Here is a 24,688-nt window from a genome sequence, read left to right on the forward strand (position 1 = left end):
AAGATTAGAATTCATCGCATCTTCGATAACGAATTCGTTAAACGGTGCTGATACGGCGAACAGGAGAACACAAGGATAGTCCCGCACCGTAGACGTATGAAAACAAAGTCAGTCGCAGTGGATCAGGGATGAAAGATATGCTTGCTAGCCGAAAGTGACTCTTCTGGTTGAGATAATGAAACGTCTCTCGATTCGTTTGGGTCCACACACACACACACACACACACACACACACACACACACACAGAGAGAGAGAGAGAGAGAGAGAGAGAGAGAGAGAGAGAGAGAGCGAAACAGGATGTGTGTGTGTGTGTGTGTGTGTGTGTGTGTGTGTGTGTGAGAGAGAGAGAGAGAGAGAGAGAGAGAGTGCGAGAGACTGAGGTAGGGGGAGGGGAAAGGGGAAGCAGAAAAAAAGAAGAGGGATGAATAGAAAGAAGGAAGCATAGCAAATAAGAGTGGCTTATCTAAATTATTTTCGAATAATACCGAGACCATTTCTTCAACGAGAATGCAGTACAGCTAGTGATCTTCCTTAAAGATCAAATCACAAAATTAGCAGAGAAAATCTTCAGTGCGTCAATTTTTGTTGTTAAGCAAAGCATTTCTACGTGTTGCCAGTTTGCATTTTGTATCCTGTCTACTTTGGTCATCGGCAGTTATTGTGCTGCCAAACAGCATAACGTATCTGCCACTTACTGTCTCGCCCGCATCTCGTGGTCGTGCGGTAGCGTTCTCACTTCCCACGCCCGGGTTCCCGGGTTCGATTCCCGGCGGGGTCAGGGATTTTCTCTGCCTCGTGATGGCTGGGTGTTGTGTGCTGTCCTTAGGTTAGTTAGGTTTAAGTAGTTCTAAGTTCTAGGGGACTTATGACCTCAGCAGTTGAGTCCCATAGTGCTCAGAGCCATTTTTGAACTTAGTGTCTCATTTTCTAGTCTAATTCCCGCGATACAGCCTGATTTAATTCGGCTACGTTTCATAACCCTTATTTTACTTTTGCTGGAATTCATCTCACAACCTCTTTTCAAGACATTGTGCGTACCTTTCAACTGATCTTGCAAGACCTTAGCCGTCTCTGACCAGCTTCTAGGTTTAAAATACTTACGGCCAATCATTCGTTTTAAATATCGTATTAGCAGTCTCTGCTACAGTGAAAGTCACACTACATCTATGTTTCCCATATTGGCACTGAACCATTTACGTGCCTTCCGGCATAACTGTTCAACATGACGCTAATTTTCTTTCCTCGATGCTTATCCAGGTAACGTAGTGTTCTGTCAGCAAACACCTCGATCTCGACGCGACATTACAGCAGTATAAACAAATTTCTCGCAAATCTGCTACATCTACATCTACAGTCCACAAGCCATCTTTCGGTGTATGGTGGAGGGTACTTTTGGTACCACTACCATCTCACCCCTCCTCAGTTCCATTTGAGAATGGCGTTTGGGCATAATGTTTGTCGGTAAACTTCCACATTAGCTCTAATTTCGTGATTTTTCCTGTTGCGGTCGTATCTCGAGACGAGTGTCGGATGAAGTAATCTATTGCCCGACTCCCCCCGCTAACTAATCTCTTGAAATTTCAGTAGTAAATCACTTAGCGATGCGTAACGCCTCGCTTTTGGCGTTTCCCACTTTCTTCCTCGTCTTAACGCTCACACACCGACTAAACCATCCGATGACAAAACGCGCCACTCTTCGTCGGGTTTTCTCTATTCTTTCCATGAAACAAATCTGGTAAGAGTCCCACACTGATGAGCAGTACTCAACAGTCGGCCGAACAAGTGTTTTATAATCCACTACTTTCGTTGGTAAATTACATTTCATTTCCTATGAATCGCAACACAGCGTCTGCTCTTCGTACTAATTGTTTTGTGGTCTTTCCACTTTAGGTCGTTCTGGACTGTGTTCTTGCGGTAGTTACTATTTACAGGGGTTTGTAACTAACAGTGTAATCGAACTGTAGTGGATTTCTTCCCTTAGTTACGAGACGTGTGTTACATTTGTTTACATTCAGGTTCAACTGCCAATTCCTGCGCGTGCTGATGTCACACGTTCTGTCTGCATAGGAATGCAACGATGTACTGGGGTTGGACAAAAGTATGGAAACACTACAAACACAGCACATCACTATGCCTAGTACGTGGAAGAAAACTCGTTAGCATACAAAACAGTTTCCAGCCATCTCGGAAAGAATAAATAGAAGTCCTGCTTCCTGTATAGTTTTCAGGACTGTATGGTTTTCAAGGGAATCTTATGTCATTCTTGCCAACTGCCTTGCCGCAGTGGTAACACCGGTTCACGTCAGATCACCGTAGTTAAGCGCTGTCGGGCCGGGCTAGCACTTGGATGTCAAATTTGTGTGAAATCTTATGGGACTTAACTGCTAAGGTCATCAGTCCCTAAGCTTACACACTACTTAACCTAATTTATCCTAAGGACAAACACACACACCCATACACGAGGGAGGACTCGAACCTCCTCCAGGACCAGCCGCACAGTCCGTGACTTCAGGGCCTTAGACCGCTCGGCTAATCTCTAGCAATTGGATGGGCGCTGTTGGCAAGCGGGGTGCACTCAGCTCTTGTGAGACAAACTGAGGAGCTACTTGATTAAGACTTAGCGGCTCCGGTCTCGGAAACTGAAATACGGCCGGGAGAGCGGTGTGCTGACCACATGCCCCTCCATATCCGCATCCAGTAAAGCCAAGGGCATGAGGATGACACGGCGGCCAGTCGGTACCTTTGGGCCTTCATGGCCCGTGCGGGAGGAGAGAGAGAGGTTATGTCATTCTTCCTGCAAAGCAGCGGCAAGTTCAGGTAACGGTGCAGGAGGTGGTTGGTGATGACACACCCTTATCTGTAAAGTAGACCACAAAGGCTCAATCGTACTGAGGTCTGGAGGCTGTAGCGGCCAGGAGAGATGCTAAAATTTACATTGATGCTCACAAAACCAGTCCAGAACGATGTGAACTGTGTGAGCAGGGACCCTGTCGTCTTGGAACACAGCATCAGCGTTGGAGAACCAATATTGTACCATGGGATGGGCCCGATCACTCAAAATGATCAGACAATCCTTTGCAGTAACGCAATCTTGCGGAGCAATCATGGGACCCGTGGAATACTGACAATACTTACACTGAAGAGCCAAAAAAACTGGCACACTTGCATAATGTCGTGTAGGGTCCGCGCGAGCACGCAGAACTGCCACGCACGACGTGACGTGAACTTGACTAATGTCTGAAATAGTGCTGGAAGGAATTGGCACCATTAATTCCGCAGGGCTGTCCATAAATCCGTACGAGTACGAGGGACTGGAGATCTCTTGTGAACAGCACGTTGCAAGCCATCACAGACATGTTCAGTAATATTCTTGTCTGGAGAGTTTGGTGGCCAGCGAAGTGAGCAAACTCAGAAGAGTGTACCTGAGCTACACTGTTGCAATTCTGGACGTGTCTGGTGTCGCACTGTCTTGCTGGGATTGCCCAAGTCCGTCGGAATGCACAATGTACATGAATCGATGCAGGTGATCAAACAGGGTGCTTACGTTCGTGTCACCTGTTAGTCGTATCTAGACGTATCAGGGGTCCCATATCACTCCAAATGTACACGTCCCCCGCCATTACAGAGCCACCACCAGCTTGAACAGTCGCCTGCTAACATGCTGGCTCCATGGATTCGTGTGATTGTCTCCATTCCCGTATACGTTCATCAGCTCGATACAATTTGAAACGAGACTCGTCCGACCTGGCAACATGTTTCCAGTTTTCAACAGTCTAATTACGGTGTTGACGGGCCCAAGCGAGGCGTAAAGCTTTGTGTTGGGCAGTCACCAAGGATATACGAGTGGGATTTCGGCTCCGAAAGCCCATATCGATGATGTTTCGTTGAATTGTTCGCACGCTGACCCTTGTTGATGGCCCAGCATTGAAATCTAAAGTAATTTGCGGAAGGGTTGCACTTCCGTCACACTGAACGATTCTCTTCAATCGTCGTTGGTCCTGCTCTTGCGGGATCTTTTTCCAGTCACAGCGATATCGGAGATTTGATGTTTGAGCGGATTCCCGATATTCACGGTACACTCGTGAAATGGTCGTACGGGAAAATCCCCACTTCATCTCTACCTCGGAGATGCTGTGTCCCATCGCTAGTGCGCCGACTTTAACACCACGTTCGAACTCAGATAAACCTTGATAATCTGCCATGGTAGCAGCATTGCTACAACTGCACCAGACATTTGTTGTCTTACATTGGCATTGCCGACCGCAGCGCCGTATTCTGCCTGTTTACATATCTCTATTTGAATACGCGTGCCTATACCGGCTTCTTTGGCGCTTCAGTGTATATCATTATACGGCTGCCCAAATCATCAGCGAACCCCCACCATGTTTCAGTCATGGGACGCAAACTCGACTAGATGTCGGCAATAGTGTGAAACAAGACTCATCCGCCCTATTGACTTTGTGCTATTGCTCCACAGCCTACGTTTTATGGCTTCGGCACCACGTTTTCCCGTTACGGGAGTTGGCATCATTGACGAGTTGTTTTGGAATTCCAGCCCGCCGTGCAAATCCTTGCTTATGGAACTCCCTTCGTGTTAATTTGATGCTGATAGCGTTCACGACTGCGACATTCAATTGCGCGGTGACTAACGCAGCTGTGGTCCCCCCTTTTTTTTTTTTTTTTTTTTGTAGCACAATCCTCTTCAATGATAGTCTGTCGTGATCACTCAGTACACACCTCCGTCCGCATTTTGACTTAGCGGATGATGCTTTTTCGCTTTCCGTTGAAACATCCCCGGAGAAAAATTTTATAAACGGCAGTGCTGGAAAACCTTTATTTGATTTTGAAACAGCTGAGCAAAACTGAACGTATTCAGACATTTGTCTCTTTATTTATTCTGATCATCACTAAACTGACACACAATATTTTTTTTAGCGCAACGCAATCTGACTTTTAATAATTCCTACAAAAGAATGGCCCTGACTGACAATAACCTATACCTTTCATGAATCACTTACTTCACAAAAATCTTCGTTACTCAAACTACTGCAATACAGCGTGCGCCAATACTGCCAGCTGAATAAAAGATACTAACTACTGAACGCACTAACTACTGATAGGCATAGTTAGCAAATGAAAGATTTTGATACAGAACAAACAATGTATTTACCTTAATAATGTCCAGAAGTCATATATATATATATCAGTTCATGATATCCAATATTACAAATTTACTCTTTCTGATGGACACACGTCCAGATCGTCCGCTTTCAAAATTCTGCCCTCTGTCTCCCCACATCCACCACTGCTGGCGGCTCACCTTCAACTGAGCAACGCTACGCGCCGTCCACATCCAACCCTCCACATCCAACTGCCCAACACTACAATAGCGAATATTCCAACAATGCCAACCAGCCACAGACTGCACACAGCACAGTCAGTGATTTTCATACAGAACACTGCATGGCGCTACCAACATAAAAACCTAAACAGCCTACTTACACCGTGTATGCAGTATGAATCTTGGATACTGTGCCTCTTTAAACAGTGAACACTTTGGCTCCGTTGGTAACGAAAGCACCCACCATCTGAGCACCAACAATTTGCCCACGTTCTAATTCACTTAGGTCCCCCTAATGCCCTCACAACTACACTTTGTTTTAACCACGCCGGACTCTTGCAACGTATTGAGGACACTGCACAGGTGCAGTTCGTGCTCAAATACAACAGCGCCACCTGCAGGCTGCGCTAACATCTGCATTAATATCTAAGTATGCATTTCTCGCTGTGTTTCCACATTTTTGCCCAGTCTCTGTACAATGACAGCTCTGTGAAGTGAATTATAGCCACTGATGGGGAGCGAGGGGAAAACTCTGAAAACCCGAATAAACCGCCGACACATACCTGACAAAAAATTAGTTCTGGTAATATCCATGCACACAACTCCCAAATAAAGAACAGCGCCGTTCACGATAGATTTTTAACCGCGTTACACGTGGGATACACGACAGGACGTGCAACTTGTACCGGTGATCCCTTCGTCCCCCGCCTTTTAGCAGGCCGTGTGCTATATCCTGTCACATATCGTCTGGTGCAGGCGGTGTGTGACGCCCTCCGTAGCGCGTGCTGCGCTCGGCCGCTAGTCCTCCATATTTAGTAGCGTGTTTCCGCGGCTGTTCACAGTTGCAGGGCAGCCAACCGAGTGTGCTGATACTTTGTTTTCAAGGGAACATGAATATTGATAAATTGGATACATATTTATGAGGCAGCGTGCCGTGCCGAGCCGCTGAATGTTTTCGATCCCACGCGGCTGGCAAGCCGGGCGCGTGTCTTGCCCGGTACCACGCGTTTCGGATGACCGGCGGCCGAACGCAGGAGTCACTTCCTTCACTTCCACGACGACATGTGCTCCGCTTCACGGTACCACTGAGCCCTGCCCAACAAAGGCCCTAGCACACACGGTTCTGTTTAGATCGGTGGAAAGCGCGCAGCACAAATGATCGGGAGGAGTGTTCACCAGACAACCGACAATCGCGACGGTGTTGTGTTTGAGGGTCGTATTCGAGAGCAGTGGGGTTCGGATCCCTGCTGGAAAATTTCCACGGTTTCTATAAATCGCTTTAGCCCAGTGATAATGCTTTTCCTGAAACAGTCCACTGCTGAGGAATCCTACCATCCTTCTCCAACTGACGACGACTGAGACTTGCAATGTATTGAGGACATTACTCAGGTGCCGCCAGCTAGAGGCTCGGCTAGCATCTGCATCTACAGGGTGTTCAATAAGTAACTATGCAGTTCATAACTTGCCATGTTTACGTCATGGAAGTTATAACAGATGCTGGAAGTGATCCCCTTGAACTTGCAGTTGCACAAGTTTCTGCATGTTCTTGAAGGCGTTGTGCAGAACATCGGGAGTGATGTTCCGAATGCGAAGTGTCAGTGCGGCTTGTAGTTCTTGTATGGTGTGCGGATTGCCTTCATAGGCCTTCCCCTTCAACGTACCCCATGGAAAGTAACCTGTTGGGGCCAAGTCGGGTGAACGCGGAGGCCAGAGCCCTCGAGAGATGATGCAGTCACCGAAGATGTCCTTTAAAAAGTTCATCGCCTTGTGGGCGGTATGTGGAGTCGCCCCATCCTGCTCGGACCAGGCGTTCTCAATAACGCCCTCATTCAGTACACCAAGGAAGGGCTCCAGAATGCAGGTGCAGTACCGTTCTGATCGGCCCAATGATGCGTTTACGAGTCACGGCGCACCAAACACCAACTTATTGATCGTGTAGTGAGGACACCTTAAATTGGTTGGCTCAAATGGCTCTGAGCACTATGGGACTCAACTGCTGAGGTCATTAGTCCCCTAGAACTTAGAACTAGTTAAACCTAACTAACCTAAGGACATCACAAACATCCATGCCCGAGGCAGGATTCCAACCTGCGACCGTAGCGGTCTTGCGGTTCCAGACTGCAGCGCCTTTAACCGCACGGCCACTTCGGCCGGCACACCTTAAATTCATGAGAATTCTCCGTGGTCTATACACGACTATTCTGGCTATTCAAGCAACCGGAGAGGTGAAACCATGCCTCATCCGAGAAAAAAGTTGCATCAAGAATCCCCTCACCATTGTCTTACAGGAAGGACAGAAACCAGTTGCAAAAGTTTACACGCGCCGGGCGATCGGTGTCTCAGTTCGCGCACATTTTGTACGGATGTAATGGACAGTGAGGCCTGGAGAATCTTGTGAACGGAACTCACACGTGGGCCTGCAGAACTAGTCGTCTAACCGATTTATTTGGACTTTACAGCATCGTGTCTTCCACCTCCACCACCTTTTCGTCTGATGTGGATGTGGATGGGCTGCCTGATTTTGGAGCTATATGAACGCTTCCGGTCTTTCGAAACTTGACCGAGCGAGGTGGCGCAGTGGTTAGCACACTGAACTCGCATTCAGGAGGACGACGGTTCAATCCCGCGTCCGGCCTTCCTGATTTAGGTTTTCCGTTATTTCCCTAAATCGCTCTAGGCAAATGCCGGGATGGTTCCTCTGAAAGGGCACGGCCGACTTCCTTCCCTGTCCTTCCCTAATCCGGTGAGACCGATGACCTCGCTGTTTGGTCTCGTCCCCCAAAACCAACCAACCAACCTTTCGAAACTTGGTGACGAGGTTCCGTACAGCATTGCGCTTAGGCATCTTCACTCCTGGGAACTTCGCTGCAAATACAGCTTCTATTGCTGAGGTAAACTTGTCTGCATTGCGGAACAGATGCTCCACAAGAAACACTCTTTGTTCAATCGTCAGCATGATGCCCTGGATCACAATGATATCACACAAAACATTGGTCTTCAATCAAACCGGACCTGCGCAAAAATACAAATACCTGGCCAAATGTAGTTCAAATATGTTAACCAATGGAAAATGTCGTATTAATAATTCACAATCATATCAGTCATTACTTAGCACACCACATCATGGGACAGGAACACCCAGTATGTTCAAGCACGCATTTTTCGCGGCGTTTCCGTGTTTTGTCCCACTTTTGTGCACTGAATGCTCTATGAGGTGCATAATACCCACCGATCTGGAGCTAGTGAAAACTGAAAACTCTTCAACGATTCCAAGTTCCATAAGAAGTTAAACTAAACAGTACTGGTAAACAGGTTGGATTCTGCACGTAGAAAAAGCCAGGAATATAGTTGGCAAGCAGCATGTTCTCTCTCTCTCTCTCTCTCTCTCTCTCTCTCTCTCTCTCTCTCTCTCTCTCTCTCTGCAGGAACAGCCCTCGGAAGGCCTAACAGTACCGACCGACCACCGTGTCATCCTCAGCCGATGTGGATATGGGGGATATGGGGGGGGCATGTGGCCAGCAAACTGCTCTCTGGGCGTTGTCAGTTCTTGTCACCGGAGCAGCTACCTCTCAATCAAGTTGCTTCTCAACTGGACTCAAGAGAGCTGAGTGCTCCCCGTTTGCCAACAGCGCTCGGTAGACCCAGACGGTCACCCGTCCAAATGCTAGCCTAGCCCTACAGCGCTTACCTTCGGTGATTTGAAGAGAATCGGTGCTGCTATTACAGCAAGGCCATTGGCTAGCATGTACATTGCCTGAAGAAAAGAAAAAGTGAAGCATCCAGAATGGGAGGAGGGAACGAAATGAAACTTTACCAGTAGAGAGTGTATGATGTTATTTCAGCGATTACATTATCGAGTCAAAATTACAAAGAACGACTTGGCAACCCCTCTGATCTGGATGCACGCACTGAGTCGCTAGAAAGGGTGTGTTAAGCCCGGTCGAACCTCTCCTGAGTCAAGCTGTCTCACAGCTGCTGCCACTGTCCCTTGATATTCCGGATATTCGCTCTGTATACAAATTCTTGTGCAAAGGTAATTTTAAAAGAATTTTTCGTCTGGATTTTGCTACGGGTGTTTCGTGATTTGTTAAATCTTTTAATTTCATCCACTGCGTGCGTCAAACTTGTTCACAGTCTGTAATCTGAAAGCTAACGCCGAAATTCAGACATAAAACGTCTGTTCCAGACTAGTTTTTATATGCCAGTTGTATGAATTCCAGTTAAGCGTTATACATGTGAATGCTTACATCCAGTGTTTAAATCTCTAAAGGGAAACTACAGATAGTTTTTGCGGCAGCAAAGTAGACATGAAAATTAAAACGATGCTAGAATAGTGGCGTATATAGGAAAATATGACTTGATGTACCTTCATTGATCCAAAAGAATTTCTCCTGTTCCCCTCCTTCGCCTTCTGCCCATTTATTCTACGGGGTCGGCACTGTTGGTGGTAGTCGGAGCCAGCATGTACTGCACGTGTAGTTGCTCATCCGACGCCGCCCACAGCATTTGAAGATGGCCTCTAAAGGCCGAAACCCGTGATCATCGTATCATAAAAAAGAATTTGAGTCAAAAATAAAAAAATAACCATTTACAACACGTCAAAGTGGTTCCAATGGCTCTGAGCACTATGGGACTTAACATCTATGGTCATCAGTTCCCTAGAACTTAGAACTACTTAAACCTAACTAACCTAAGGACATCACACAACACCCAGTCATCACGAGGCAGTACAACACGTCAGTCTCCGTCTATACAAACGGAATGTCGTTTTTTTTTATTTTAGGTTTGTTAGCCAAATATTTTAAGGTACCGCGAGCAACACATGAAATTGCGTGCTTATGGAATATCGTCTCAGTTATGGGGCTGGATTCGTGATTTCCTGTCAGAGAGTCGCAGTTCTTAGTAACTGACGGAAGGTAATCAAATAAACCGGAAGTGATTTCTGACGTTCCCCAACATAGTGTTATAGGCCCTCTGATGTTCCTTATCTATATAATTACTTTAGGAGACAATATGGGCAGCTGTCTTAGGTTGTTTGTAGAGGATGCCGTCTTTTATCGTCTACTACAGTCATCAGAAGATCAAAACCAACTGCAAAATGACTCAGATAACATATCTGTATGATGCGAAAATTGGCAGTCGACCCTAAATAATGAAAAGTGTGAGGTCATCTATATGAGTGCTAAAATGAAACCGTTAACCTACAATTATACGATAAATCAAACAAATCTAAAAGTCGTAAATTCAGCTAATTACCTAGGAATTACAATTAAGAACAACCTGAACTGGAAAGAACACACAGAAAATGCTGTGGGGAAGGCTAACCAGAGACTGTGTTTTATTGGCAGTATACTTAGAAGATGCAACAGATCTGCTAAAGAGACTGCCTCCTCTGTTAGAGCGCTATTGCGTGGTCTGGGATCCTTATCAGGTGAGATTAAGGAGTACATCGAGAAAGTTCAAAGAAGGACAATACGTTTTGTATTATCGACAAAACAGGGGAGTGAGTATCACGGCCATGATACAGTATGTGGAGTGGACATCATTAAAACAAAGGCGTTTCTCGTTGCGGCGGAGTCTTCTCACGAAATTTAAATCACCAGCTTTCTCCTCCGAACACGAAAATATTTTGTTGATGCCGACCTACACAGGGAGAAACGATCATCATAATAAAATAAGGGAAATTAGTGCTCGCCCGGGAAAATGTAGGTGTTTGTTTTTATCCGCGCACTGTTCGAGACTTGAATAATAGAAATTTAGTGTGAAGATTATTCGATGAGACCTCTGCCAGGCACTTAAGTGTGATTTACAGAGTAGCCATGTGGAGTGAAAGTAGAAAGTTGACAACTAGTCGGCGAACTGAATCCTTTCATTCAGTTTAATACTCTGGCACTGAGCATAATAAAACATATTAAGAATAAAAAATCACTTTTTCGTTAATAATAGGACATGCAAGAGAAAGAACAAAAGGGAACAGGGTATCAGAAGCTGGAAGAAAGGATAAATTACAACGTATGTGAAGTATTAGAGCAAAGAAACTACAATAATAATTGTATGTATGACTTAGCCTGATGGCATGGTGAATTGTTACTGATGCTGGACACATAAAGCGATAAACATTATAATTATTAACGATGTTAACCACTGTGACCGACGCTAGACTTAGCCACGGCACAGAAAACTTTTACAGCCGGCGGATGGGTACTAAACAGGAGAACTTCCCGACAATATCCGTGTTAATCACGTGGTGAATGTAACATTTGAGCTGCATGCGCAAGCACGCTATGTAAATCACTGCAGAAATCAAACCGAAACATCGCAGATTTCATCAGGAGCGTTTGAGAGTTAATCACCCTACATTCCCAGGAAGCCAAATATGTCAGTTTTCGAAACCGACCGCCAGCGGATGGGACTTGGCGATCATTGTAAAGCGTTCCTCTAATAAATACTGGACTAAAAAAACTGTCATACAATTATATAAGTTTGGAAGTACATTCAGTGGTACATGTGGGTACTGTTTGCAAAATGTGTTGCGAATGGAGTTAGTAGTTGCGGTGTGCGTACTGTAAGACCTTCGTTACACACACCATCAGATTATTTGACTTGTCGCTCTAACGAAGTAGCCGAGTGTCAGCAATATGTCTCGTGGTCTTATCGTGGCGTGTTTTATCTTCTGCCGTTAGGTCAGATGATAGAAATGCCACTTGCACACTTAGAGTAGCAGATTGACGGTGACAAACTTTAAACAGAACTTGATTAATTTTCACACACATTTATTAAAATAATAAAAAGCAAAGAAATTACGTAACTTGATTCTGGAGGCTGTTTACAATTGACAATCTGAAGCTCCTTTGGTCTTGGTACGTTAATCTTATTCTCACATATCTCTGATACTTGACAAAGTGTTTTTCATTTATCTTCATGGCTATGTGCAGGAATATGGTAATCTTATTAGGCGCAGACTGAAACTTGACTATAGACTGGTAGAGAAAAATGCAGACTAATGCAGACTGGTACAGACTGGTGCAGACTGACTAATCAGAGGTCTGTACATTCGTTATAATACCTCGCGCGTTCAGGTATCACTGCACGAGTGTGATCCGCGAGGAGAAAAGGTTCTACGTTAGCAGCAATCTCATTGGCTGCATTACATATTATTACGCGGATCAGCGGAAGCAGAATTTATTCCGTCTCTAAGACAGCGCCATCTCGTAGTGCGGAGACGGACGAGCGCTGCGCCTGGGCTGTTGTGCTTAGTGGGGCGCGCTCTAGTGGGAAAGTTGTGTACGCGCTGACTACGCGGAACTACGTACGCAACAGTAGTAAAGAAGTAACAAAATTACAGCGTTATGCCTAATGCTGCAATTTTATTCCATGAACAGCGAAAATGTAGAAAGTGATAATTCATTTCCTTACATAATTCTGTGAAGAGGCTGTTAGCGAGAAAAAAAGTATCGCAAAGGTTTGAAACTGTGTGTAAAGTTTGTTGGAAGTTGCTGAATGCTTTCGTTCTCAACTATGTCTGAGTACTTTCGGTGTAATTATGCGCGCCGGGTGTTATGCTGTGTCCAGACATGTATACAGTTCCTAACTGTAATAATTGACTTACTGTGTTGACTCTTTAACACAAGACTATAACTCTTAGTGACTAGATTATGCCAGCGTACCAAATTTTTAAATTTTGCCCATTTTGTGTATGAAATATTAAAAATCAAACGTGTAAGTGGAGGGGGGGGGGGGGGGGGGGGGAGGGAGAGAACATTGCACAGTACATTCATACTGCACACTGCACACAGGTAGTCACAGAAAAAAATTCTCCAAACGAAAACTGAAACCTATAAACAACGAAATATTGAACACAAAAGAGAAAATACAGCGTCTGTACTAGTGCTGCTATAAGATACACGGCGTATGAGAAGTGCTGCTTTGATTGCATATATGTTTTTCAACATTTTCCTTAGTAATACACGTGAACATGTCTGTTCTTTCTTATCTTCTGTTCTCTTTCCGTATAGTATCAGTTCATCTTTTCATCAAGTTTACCTTCTGTTCTTCCAGTGGTTTCACTTCTGCCATCACGGTTGTTTTTACGTTATAATCCTACCTGTTTTACCACTTTCATTCTGAATATAAAGTTTTTACTCTAAATGTGGTAAGAAACGTTCGTTTAATTTATCAGGCACGGAATGCTTTTAAAATCTTTCATTCGCATGATGCACGACAGAGTGGGTCACTTCCTAAGATAAAGGCCAGCCATTCCTCGGTAATTCCGTGACAGAACCCGCAATCTTGAACTCATCATTCAGCGATGTACTACTTACGTCACTGGACGTCATCTTTGCGCACCCTGCCTGAAATTTCCTCCTCACGATTATCTGTTATCATGAGAACAGGGGACCGCCTTGACTTTCTTCTGATTTGTGAGCGTTACGGTATTCTTGAGCATTGCAACAGCTACACTACAGCAGTGATAATGGAAATGGAACCTACACAAAGAAAGAAAGCCTTAGCCCCTATATCACATCATTGTTTTAGATGTAGAAATGTAAATAAAGTTAGTAATAGGGGAAAAGTTTTAAAGCCATTAGCATTGTTAACACGGCACTCATAACTTTCATCTCTTTCATAAGAATCATTTCTGATCATAAATATAGACATACTCACCTCAAGAAACTGTTTACAAGTTTTAGGTATTATTATGTTTAGTTGTTCCAAGCCGTTGCATATACTGAAGACCATGTCTCCCGGAAATATTTTTCACTTAATGAAATATCCGCCCTCTGTTTATATTGTATTAAGTTGGTCTTATTCGGTGTTCTGACGCCTTTATTCTTTTCGCTCAACTAATTTAACGAATTTTTGTGTTTCAGGACGACTGCCAGAACTACATCCGAGTCCTGGCGAAAATTGACGATGACCGCGTACTCATCTGCGGTACGAACGCCTATAAGCCACTATGTCGGCACTACGCCCTCAAGGTAAGTAACTGAGCACTGAGGGACACATTGCAAAGTGAACTCCTTTTCACCAGTCTATGAAATAGTCAGCGTTATTCTAATTTATTAACACAAATTTCTTCATTTTCGGTAATTACTGAAGTTTCCCCCCAAAATCACCACGTGTCCCACTCGATATTTTTGTTTAAATGTTCTGTTCCTGCCTCCCGCGACTACAGGATTATTTTACCGCCTCTCTCATCATTATTTTTAGTTCTACTTCTTAATGATTGTATACATTAAGATGTACTATGTTTCGTGCTGGAAACTGTATGTTACAGTATGAAAACCTTCGATGTTAGTGAGGGATACTTTACCCCGAAACATTTTACTTATGATGTCACCTCTGCTACACGGAGGCTTTCCACGCATACTTGCCATTTTACAAACAGTGGATGAATCAAAAAACATTTCCATCATCCAAGTGGTGGACTGTAAAATATTGATAGCAGAATAGGTAAATTTTATCAACACTGCGGAAAAATGTTGTCAAAATTGTATCAGCTGATATTTATACTACAGTTTCTTAATTGAAACCGAGCGAGGTGGCGCAGTGGTTAGCACACTGGACTCGCATTCGGGAGGACGACGGTTCAATCCCGTCTCCGGCCATCCTGATTTAGGTTTTCCGTGATTTCCCTAAATCGTTTCAGGCGAATGCCGAGGTGGTTCCTTTGAAAGGTCACGGCCGATTTCCTTCCCAATCCTTCCCTAACCCGAGCTTGCGCTCCGTCTCTAATGACCTCGTTGTCGACGGGACGTTAAACATTAACCACCACCACCACCACCTTAATTGAATTCCGAACAGTACCAATACAGGCACTGTGATACTGTGGCCAGTACGGACTATTATTAGGGACAGTGAGAGCAAAGCAATAGCAAGCTCAACAGCTGCTAAGCAGTTGGATTGATTTTGGTCCCTTCTCTACGTAATAAGCAATGCACTCAAATGCAGAATTCCGTGTTAGGGTGTATGGGTTGGAAATAAATGCAGACTATTTAAACGAAACCCGACAAGTTTAAAATCAGATTAGTTATTATTGAATCGAAGAAACAATTGAAATTAAACGGTTCATCTTGATGATGGATTTAAATAAAAGTTCTGTGCTCACATTACTGGCAGCCAACAATGCTGTTTGATGTTAATCAGTTTTAAATATTTATCCAGCACCAGCTTCTAATCCTACATTTCTTAGAAAACATTAATATAACTTTACGTATGGAGTACTTGAGAGTCCTTCATCAGACTTTCCAACCCCACATTTAAAACAGAACTGCCCACTTGGCTAGTAATCGTAAACTGGTTCCCATTCGTCACCTGCAGAGTCCATTGTGGTTATAAGCGGCGGAAGTCAATCACAAAGCATTCTCAAACATTCCTCGTGCAGCAAAGATATTTTCTTAGCGTAAAGTAAAAGCAGTTGCCTATATTACGACGAAAAATAAATAACATAACGTTTCCATTTGTAATTACAAAATGTATATCACACTACAACGTCGAAAATAATTGAATCAGTAAATATTTCTGCTATCAATACGCATTCACTGATCGAAATAATCACAGTACTTACTAAGTTTGCATTTAGTTTAAAAGCTTAGTCCCTTCTTCAGGAAATAGAGATTAAATTATAAAAGGAAAAGAACTCGCTCTAGAGGAACGGCTGCTTCGGTGTGGTCGGAAACCTAGGACAAAGTTTCAATTACATACGACAGGTTCACCAGCGAAAGAAAGGAACGGAACACCAGGAGAGGGCTTTAGGAAATTAAACTTCCTTCGGTCTCATTAATATTAAATATCGTAATAATCTGCAAAGTACGTCGTGAAGTAAATTCAAAAACTCTTCTACAATTCTCCCGAGAGGCAGATATGCATTTTAATAATATATAATGTAAATATACTGGGGCAGTTAATAAGTAGTTGTTTGTACAGTATAATGAAAGCGTAAATAGCGTTATTTATTCAAGATCCTGTGAATATTGCACGGAGCCGTGCATTAGTTGTCGCACGTTCTGGAAATGCCCGTGCCGTCGGCTGCAGCTGCTTGCAAGTCTGTCCGCGGCCGGGACTTCAAAGATTACAGGTGATAGGAAGTTGCCGGGGAAGGAGAGCGTGCTGATAGATCTCAGCGACCTCCAAGTTCACAGCTTGAGAGCTTACCCTCCAAGCTGCCCCAAGAGTTAACGGCTAAACGCTTCCTCCAGTGGACGTTTCACAAGCAGACACAACTTGCGCAAGTGTCAACCGGAAACACACCAAACAAAATACTGTAGCTTTATAATTTTCTTTATTGTTGATTCGCTCATCAGTGTTGCGATTACTGCCAGGTGTATCAATAACGAGCGTTGTCGCGAAATGAAGCTTCATAAATCCCTATTAATTAAAATTCCTGATTGTGGCCGGCCGGTGTGGCCGTGCGGTTCTAAGCGCTTCAGTTTGGAACCGCGTGACCGCTACGGTCGCAGGTTCGAATCCTGCCTCGGGCATGGATATGTGTGATGTCCTTAGGTTAGTTAGGTTTAGGTAGTTCTAAGTTCTAGGGGACTGATGACCTCAGTAGTTAAGTCCCATAGTGCTCAGAGCCATTTTTCCTGATTGTGGCTCCGAGGAAACGCAAGCGCATTACAAGAATCCTCAATAGCTAGCTACCTATTATACGGAGATTTATGCCACTTCGTTCGTTTCCTAAACCTATTGCAACAACTTCTAGAATACAACAATTACAGACTCAGTATAGTTTCATATCCTCCAGAAATTTGGAAATTTCTCGTAGTTACATTTGCATTTATAAACATGTGGACCCTAAAGACAGAACGCATCACACTAGAGAAAACATATTAACAATATTAATAAAACATAAATTTATTCTAGGTGACTGTTCCAGAGCGACATGTGAATTCGTAAACCACTGAAATAACTTACCTTGTGTTTTTTGTATAAAATCTTCTGTCTGTATTTTTGACCTGTATATACGTTCTTCTGTCAAGAAATGAACAAATCTCACATCCTCACACAATAATTACTTACATCTCGCCAGATCGTGATGCAACACTCACCGATATCCCGTCTAGTGCCAACTGATACGAATGACACTGACATGATAAATTTGTGAATGATTCTTGCCTTTTATCTCCACTATTGTATTCTGTTGGAAAATGGAACCTCATTCCTTGATACTGACACTTTTTCGGAGACTACCGTTTGACCGCGAGGCAGGAAGCATGTCGACAACTTATTCTTATATTTTGAGTTTCTAAGATCTTGTTATGTATGGGACTCTCATCACAATGCAAAGAAAGAAGGAATGTAATTATTGCACTCATCTTCTTCCTCCTCCTGCTTTTTTTCGCCTTCTTGATCTTCTCCTCTTTTATACCCAGCAGGATCAATACTGCAGGCGCTGATTATCCTTTGTTTTCGTGTGAAATGTGGTGGTACACGGCCGTTCATAGTTCGTAGCGCAATTTTCCTGAATATTACGAAAAAGTACGAAACTCTAACCTGATAACTAGTATATTCCACCAGTGATTGCTTTCCTTCTTGGGACTGCTGGGGGAAGGAGGACAGGCGGTTTCTGGCCACACGAAATTGTCCATAGACATCCTGTACCGCAGAAAGAATCGGCATATCTTTCTAGGGCGAAAGTTCGCGGTAACCTACGGAACATCCTTCATGCTAGGTATTGGGATTTGCAATTTTTCAATGTAAACGAAGAATTTCCAGTAAGCGTTGGTCATAAGCTACCACTTTCTGTGTCCCTGAGCTTCATTTACATTTCCTCTCGATATTACTGCTGAAATGATATAATCTTTACATCCGCTACAACCACACCTAAGGAAAGACTGTGCTGTTCAAATCAATCTTCGAATGGTGTCTACCAGTTTGTCGCGCGGTTAAATTGTGCATATAGATTCGCTAAAGAGACCTAAGAAAGTACGCTGACACGCGTAGCGAAGAACGCGGACTATGGAAACGGCCATAATGGAGGAAGTTTTGAGTTGGAAGACTGTCCCTCTGGTTGGTACTGCGAGCGCCGCAGTACCAAAGCGGGACGTGCTGTGAGGAGGCACGCGCCCTTGGCGGGCTTCCAGGCCACCCTCGCGCGCTTATGAACCCGAGATGTGGCGGTAATTGGCAGAGCGCCACGCACCACGTGGCACAGGCCGGTGATCAATTCCACCCTGCAGACAGCTGCTCAGTGGAGGACGAACCCCAGCGCCACGCGCTCAACGCGGTGCCTTGCCAAACGACACTCGGCCTCGTGACTCCTTAAAGGCCCTTCTTCACGACCGAATTTCTTGTCTCTGCTGGCACGTGGCAACTGAATATATTACAGCGCCCCTGAAGTTTTATTCCTACACTGCGCCTCATATGGTCGTTTTCGTTTATACGTCGAAGCCAAATTTGCGTTTGTTGTGGAAGCTTTCTTCTGTGGTTTCGCACCTGAACGGTGGACGTAAGGTTATGAGGGACCATCGTCTCTACAAAAGAATCGAAATAGAGTAACAGTTTGTAGGAATAAGTCACAATAATACAGTTTATTAATGACCAAAGCAAAATTCATAATGTATGCCAACGACAAAAGTCGACTGTCAAATTCTCAACACCACAATGGTAAGGTAAAGCGCCGTCCATACATTTGAAAGTGTCTATATTCATTTCCTCGAGAAAATATGTATTAAACACATCAAGCAGTATTTAGATGGTTGTGAACAGTACCTTATAATTTTACAATGAAATGAACACCCTTAGCTGCTTACAGGCGTTGACATACGTCAACGGGGACAGATGAAAATGTGTGCCCCGACCGGGACTCGAACCCGGGATCTCCTGCTAACATGGCAAACGCTTTGTCCATCTGAGACACCAAGGACACAGAGGATAGCGCGACTGCAGGGATTTATCTCTGGCACGCCTCCCGCGAAACCCACATTCTCAACGTATTGTCCCGCACTACATTCGTAGTGCCCCCGCCCGTTATACTCATTACTCGCGGCGCGTTGCCGATTCCCGTAAGAGTTCGGGCACTGTTTGTGCATTCGCACAGAAGAAGAAGATTGTCAAGTGGCTGGTGAGCCTTAACTATATATATGTATATATATATACACTCCTGGAAATGGAAAAAAGAACACATTGACACCGGTGTGTCAGACCCACCATACTTGCTCCGGACACTGCGAGAGGGCTGTACAAGCAATGATCACACGCACGGCACAGCGGACACACCAGGAAGCGCGGTGTTGGCCGTCGAATGGCGCTAGCTGCGCAGCATTTGTGCACCGCCGCCGTCAGTGTCAGCCAGTTTGCCGTGGCATACGGAGCTCCATCGCAGTCTTTAACACTGGTAGCATGCCGCGACAGCGTGGACGTGAACCGTATGTGCAGTTGACGGACTTTGAGCGAGGGCGTATAGTGGGCATGCGGGAGGCCGGGTGGACGGAATTGCTCAACACGTGGGGCGTGAGGTCTCCACAGTACATCGATGTTGTCGCCAGTGGTCGGGGGAAGGTGCACGTGCCCGTCGACCTGGGACCGGACCGCAGCGACGCACGGATGCACGCCAAGACCGTAGGATCCTACGCAGTGCCGTAGGGGACCGCACCGCCACTTCCCAGCAAATTAGGGACACTGTTGCTCCTGGGGTATCGGCGAGGACCATTCGCAACCGTCTCCATGAAGCTGGGCTACGGTCCCGCACACCGTTAGGCCGTCTTCCGCTCACGCCCCAAGATCGTGCAGCCCGCCTCCAGTGGTGTCGCGACAGGCGTGAATGGAGGGACGAATGGAGACGTGTCGTCTTCAGCGATGAGAGTCGCTTCTGCCTTGGCGCCAATGATGGTCGTATGCGTGTTTGGCGCCGTGCAGGTGAGCGCCACAATCAGGACTGCATACGACCGAGGCACACAGGGCCAACACCCGGCATCATGGTGTGGGGAGCGATCTCCTACACTGGCCGTACACCACTGGTGATCGTCGAGGGGACACTGAATAGTGCACGGTACATCCAAACCGTCATCGAACCCATCGTTCTACCATTCCTAGACCGGCAAGGGAACTTGCTGTTCCAACAGGACAATGCACGTCCGCATGTATCCCGTGCCACCCAACGTGCTCTAGAAGGTGTAAGTCAACTACCCTGGCCAGCAAGATCTCCGGATCTGTCCCCCATTGAGCATGTTTGGGACTGGATGAAGCGTCGTCTCACGCGGTCTGCACGTCCAGCACGAACGCTGGTCCAACTGAGGCGCCAGGTGGAAATGGCATGGCAAGCCGTTCCACAGGACTACATCCAGCATCTCTACGATCGTCTCCATGGGAGAATAGCAGCCTGCATTGCTGCGAAAGGTGGATATACACTGTACTAGTGCCGATATTGTGCATGCTCTGTTGCCTGTTCTTATGTTCCTGTGGTTCTGTCAGTGTGATCATGTGATGTATCTGACCCCAGGAATGTGTCAATAAAGTTTCCCCTTCCTGGGACAATGAATTCACGGTGTTCTTATTTCAATTTCCAGGAGTGTATATACTAAGATGGTATCCGTTCTTTCGGACCATCTTAGTACATGTACCTTATAATTTTATCTTTATGTCTTATTGTTTCTAAGTGCCAAATAACATCGAAAATTATTTTTCTCGTTAATTAGTTGAATTTGTCAATGTTGAAGAAACAATTTTCCGATTCCATAAGGCAACAATCGCAAATATTTCTGAGACCGGGTTGTAGCTTATCCCCGACGTTATTCAATCTGTGCGTTGAATAGGTTTGCCAGTTATATACTAAAGACATTTCTCGTACATTGGTTAACAGCACCTTTTGGAACTCCCAAAACAACTTAGTTCAGCCGTATTTGCACTTAGAATCATCGCAATATTTGGGGAGAGACAAATTAGTAAGCCGACATATTTTGCATAGTTTCATTAAATAATGTCATATGGAATAATGTTTTGCGGTAACTCACCTTAAGAAAGGAAGTCCTCATTGCTCGAAATCGTGCTGTAAGAGTAATATGTAGCGCACACACACGACCACCGTGTAGACATTTATTTAAGGAGTTGAGCATTCTGATTACTGCTTCACGGTATACTTATTCCCTCCTGAAGTTTGTTGCAAATAATACGTTACAGTTCCAGAGAAGCAATTTTGTACATAATTGCAATACCAGAACAAAAATGACATTCATTGCTCTACATTAAGATTGTCGGTAGAACAAAAAGGCGTGCATAATGCTGCAACAAAAAGTCTTGATCGCTTTCCCAGTGATATAAAATGTCTGATAGATAACAAAGTAAAATCTGAAAACAAACTAAGACAGTTACTCCTTGACAACACCTATTTTGTAGAGGAATTTCTATTAGTGTAATGTATAAAATGCGGTGGGTAGGAATTATTCAAACACATCTGTAGATATTTAAAAAAGACTTTATAAATGTTCATCATCAGCCACATTTAAAACTTAGGTTGTTATGTGTATGTAAAAATGACTCGTTCCACATCATTATAATTTATCGGCAAGTGATCCATGGAACACAAAACTAACTAAGCACGAGACGGTAAAAACCCGTATTTAATATTTTTCCGTTAATTTATCCTTTTCGTACAACTCAATTACGGAAACTACATCGGTGTCTCAGTATGTCGTTGGTCAATATATTGAAGTTGAATTTATCTTGTAACGCGTTTGTCGGTATTTCTGTAAGTTGTATCACAAAACTCATTTGTCATTAGACAGCCCATTTAAGTTTGAAAATGCGTTATTTAAATTGTAGCGTAAGTCAGCTGTCTATGTACCTTAAAGAATACAATCTATGTACAACCAAACAGTACCTTGAAATCTGAAAAGTTATGATATCAGTGAATGAGATTTTATTTAAACGAACCAATACGAACTGTAAGTCAGAATCAACGGCAATTACATGTAGACTGTTGACGTCAATGGTCAATCGTCAACGATCGATAGTCGACGTTTGTTGTTTGTTGTACGAATACAATTAAAATCGAAGTAATATTGACTATTTAACTTGCTTAGGCCGGTATTGCACTATCAAATTTCTTTGTCCAAAATCTTTGTCCAAATCTTTGTCAAAGATATTTGATAGTGTAATAGGGACTTTGTCAAATGTCGTCCAATATTTGATCAAATCTAAGGCCTCGCTGTATATTTGATCAAAGAAACCGCTTGTCTTCTGTTCACTGCAATGTGGCATGTTACCACATTGAGCGCTAGCATCGCTGCAGCGTTCTGTCGTCTGTAGTGTTTTTATAACCATTGCCGGTAAATACAATTGGTGTGTGCCGACAACTAAAAAATTAATAGAGATGTCTGAACCTGATGAGGCGCTTTACAACGTGAGGCACCCTGAATACAAAAATAGATTAAGAAGATTGGAGACCTAACCTGACCCAACCTAACATAACCCTCTCCTGTAGCAAGGAATCGGAGTGTTATAGGGAGCCTGTCTTCTGAAGATGTAGCAGTTCTTAAGTGAATATTGTGCTTTGTGATATGAGGATACACTTCATTGAGCACATACAGAAATGTATGCTCATCCATTCTTAAGTAATTGATGTACGACTTGACGTCTTCCACTGTAAGCTCACGTAACAAGTTTTGTTGAATGCTTTTTCGTGTCGTCGTAAAACCCACGGCTTCACCCAGATTAGATTAGTTTTTCGTTCCATAGATCTGTGCTGAGGAGATCCTCGTGGATGTGGAACATGTCGATTTTTTAAGCTGAAATAACAATGCAAATAGTATGAATAAATACATCATTTGTTTTTATTAAAAATTTCGCCAATGGAGTAGAAAGAGTGGGCCAGCAGTAAGTCTTTCAGGCTCCTTTTAAACTGATCTTTATTTGTAACTAAATTTTTTATGTTTGCTGGCAAATTATTGAAGATGAGTGTTCCTGAGTAGTGGACCCCTTTTTGAACTAAAGTAAGTGCTTTTAAGTCCTTGTGCAGATCATTTTTGTTCCTGGTATTGTATGTATGAACTGAGTTGTTTGTTGGAAAAAGAGATATATTATTTACGACAAATTTCATTAAGAAGTAAATATACTGAGAGGCAGTAGTTAGTATACCCAGTTCTTTGAAGAGGTTTCTGCAGGACGTCCGTGAATTTACTCCACAAATAATACGTATTACACGCTTTTGGACTCTGAAAACTTTTGTTTGACTTGAAGATTTGTTGTTGTTGTTGTTGTTGTGGTCTTCAGTCCTGAGACTGGTTTGATGCAGCTCTCCATGCTACTCTATCCTGTGCAAGCTTTTTCATCTCCCAGTACCTACTGCAACCTACATCCTTCTGAATCTGCTTAGTGTATTCATCTCTTGGTCTCCCTCTACGATTTTTACCCTCCACGCTGCCCTCCAATACTAAATTGGTGATCCCTTGATGCCTCAGAACATGTCCTACCAACCGATCCCTTCTTCTGGTCAGGTTGTGCCACAAACTTCTCTTCTCCCCAATCCTATTCAATACTTCCTCATTAGTTATGTGATCTACCCATCTAATCTTCAGCATTCTTCTGTAGCACCACATTTCGAAAGCTTCTATTCTCTTCTTGTCCAAACTAGTTATCGTCCATGTTTCACTTCCATACATGGCTACACTCCATACGAATACTTTCAGAAATGACTTCCTAACACTTAAATCAATACTGGATGTTAACAAATTTCTCTTCTTCAGAAACGCTTTCCTTGCCATTGCCAGCCTACATTTTATATCCTCTCTACTTCGACCATCATCAGTTATTTTGCTCCCCAAATAGCAAAACTCCTTTACTATTTTAAGTGCCTCATTTCCTAATCTAATTCCCTCAGCATCCCCCGACTTAATTAGACTACATTCCATTATCCTTGTTTTGCTTTTGTTGATGTTCATCTTATATCCTCCTTTCAAGACACTGTCCATTCCATTCAACTGCTCTTCCAAGTCCCAAGTCTCTAAGTCCACAAATGCTAGAAACGTAGGTTTGCCTTTCCTTAATCTTTCTTCTAAGATAAGTCGTAAGGTCAGTATTGCCTCACGTGTTCCAGTGTTTCTACGGAATCCAAACTGATCTTCCCCGAGGTTGGCTTCTACTAGTTTTTCCCTTCGTCTGTAAAGAATTCGTGTTAGTATTTTGCAGCTGTGACTTATTAAGCTGATAGTTCGGTAATTTTCACATCTGTCAACACCTGCTTTCTTTGGGATTAGAATTATTATATTCTTCTTGAAGTCTGAGGGTATTTCGCCTGTTTCATACATCTTGCTCACCAGATGGAAGAGTTTTGTCAGGACTGGCTCTCCCATGGCCGTCAGTAGTTCCAATGGAATATTGTCTACTCCGGGGGCCTTGTTTCGACTCAGG

The 24,688-nt window shown here is 44.0% G+C and overlaps 1 protein-coding gene across 1 annotated transcript in view; it reads left to right on the forward strand.

Annotated features, from left to right (window-relative positions):
• Positions 1-24,688, forward strand: part of LOC124616260 (semaphorin-1A) — a gene marked incomplete at its 5' end in the record, with an annotated part of 362,538 nt that overhangs the window by 308,935 nt on the left and 28,915 nt on the right. Inside the window, one exon of the mRNA XM_047144564.1 lies at positions 14,212-14,319. Coding sequence (XP_047000520.1) covers positions 14,212-14,319 — 108 coding nt within the window. The remainder of the gene's footprint in view (positions 1-14,211; positions 14,320-24,688) is intronic.

The sequence above is a fragment of the Schistocerca americana genome, chromosome 5 (assembly GCF_021461395.2).
Source record: "Schistocerca americana isolate TAMUIC-IGC-003095 chromosome 5, iqSchAmer2.1, whole genome shotgun sequence".
NCBI lineage: Eukaryota > Metazoa > Arthropoda > Insecta > Orthoptera > Acrididae > Schistocerca > Schistocerca americana.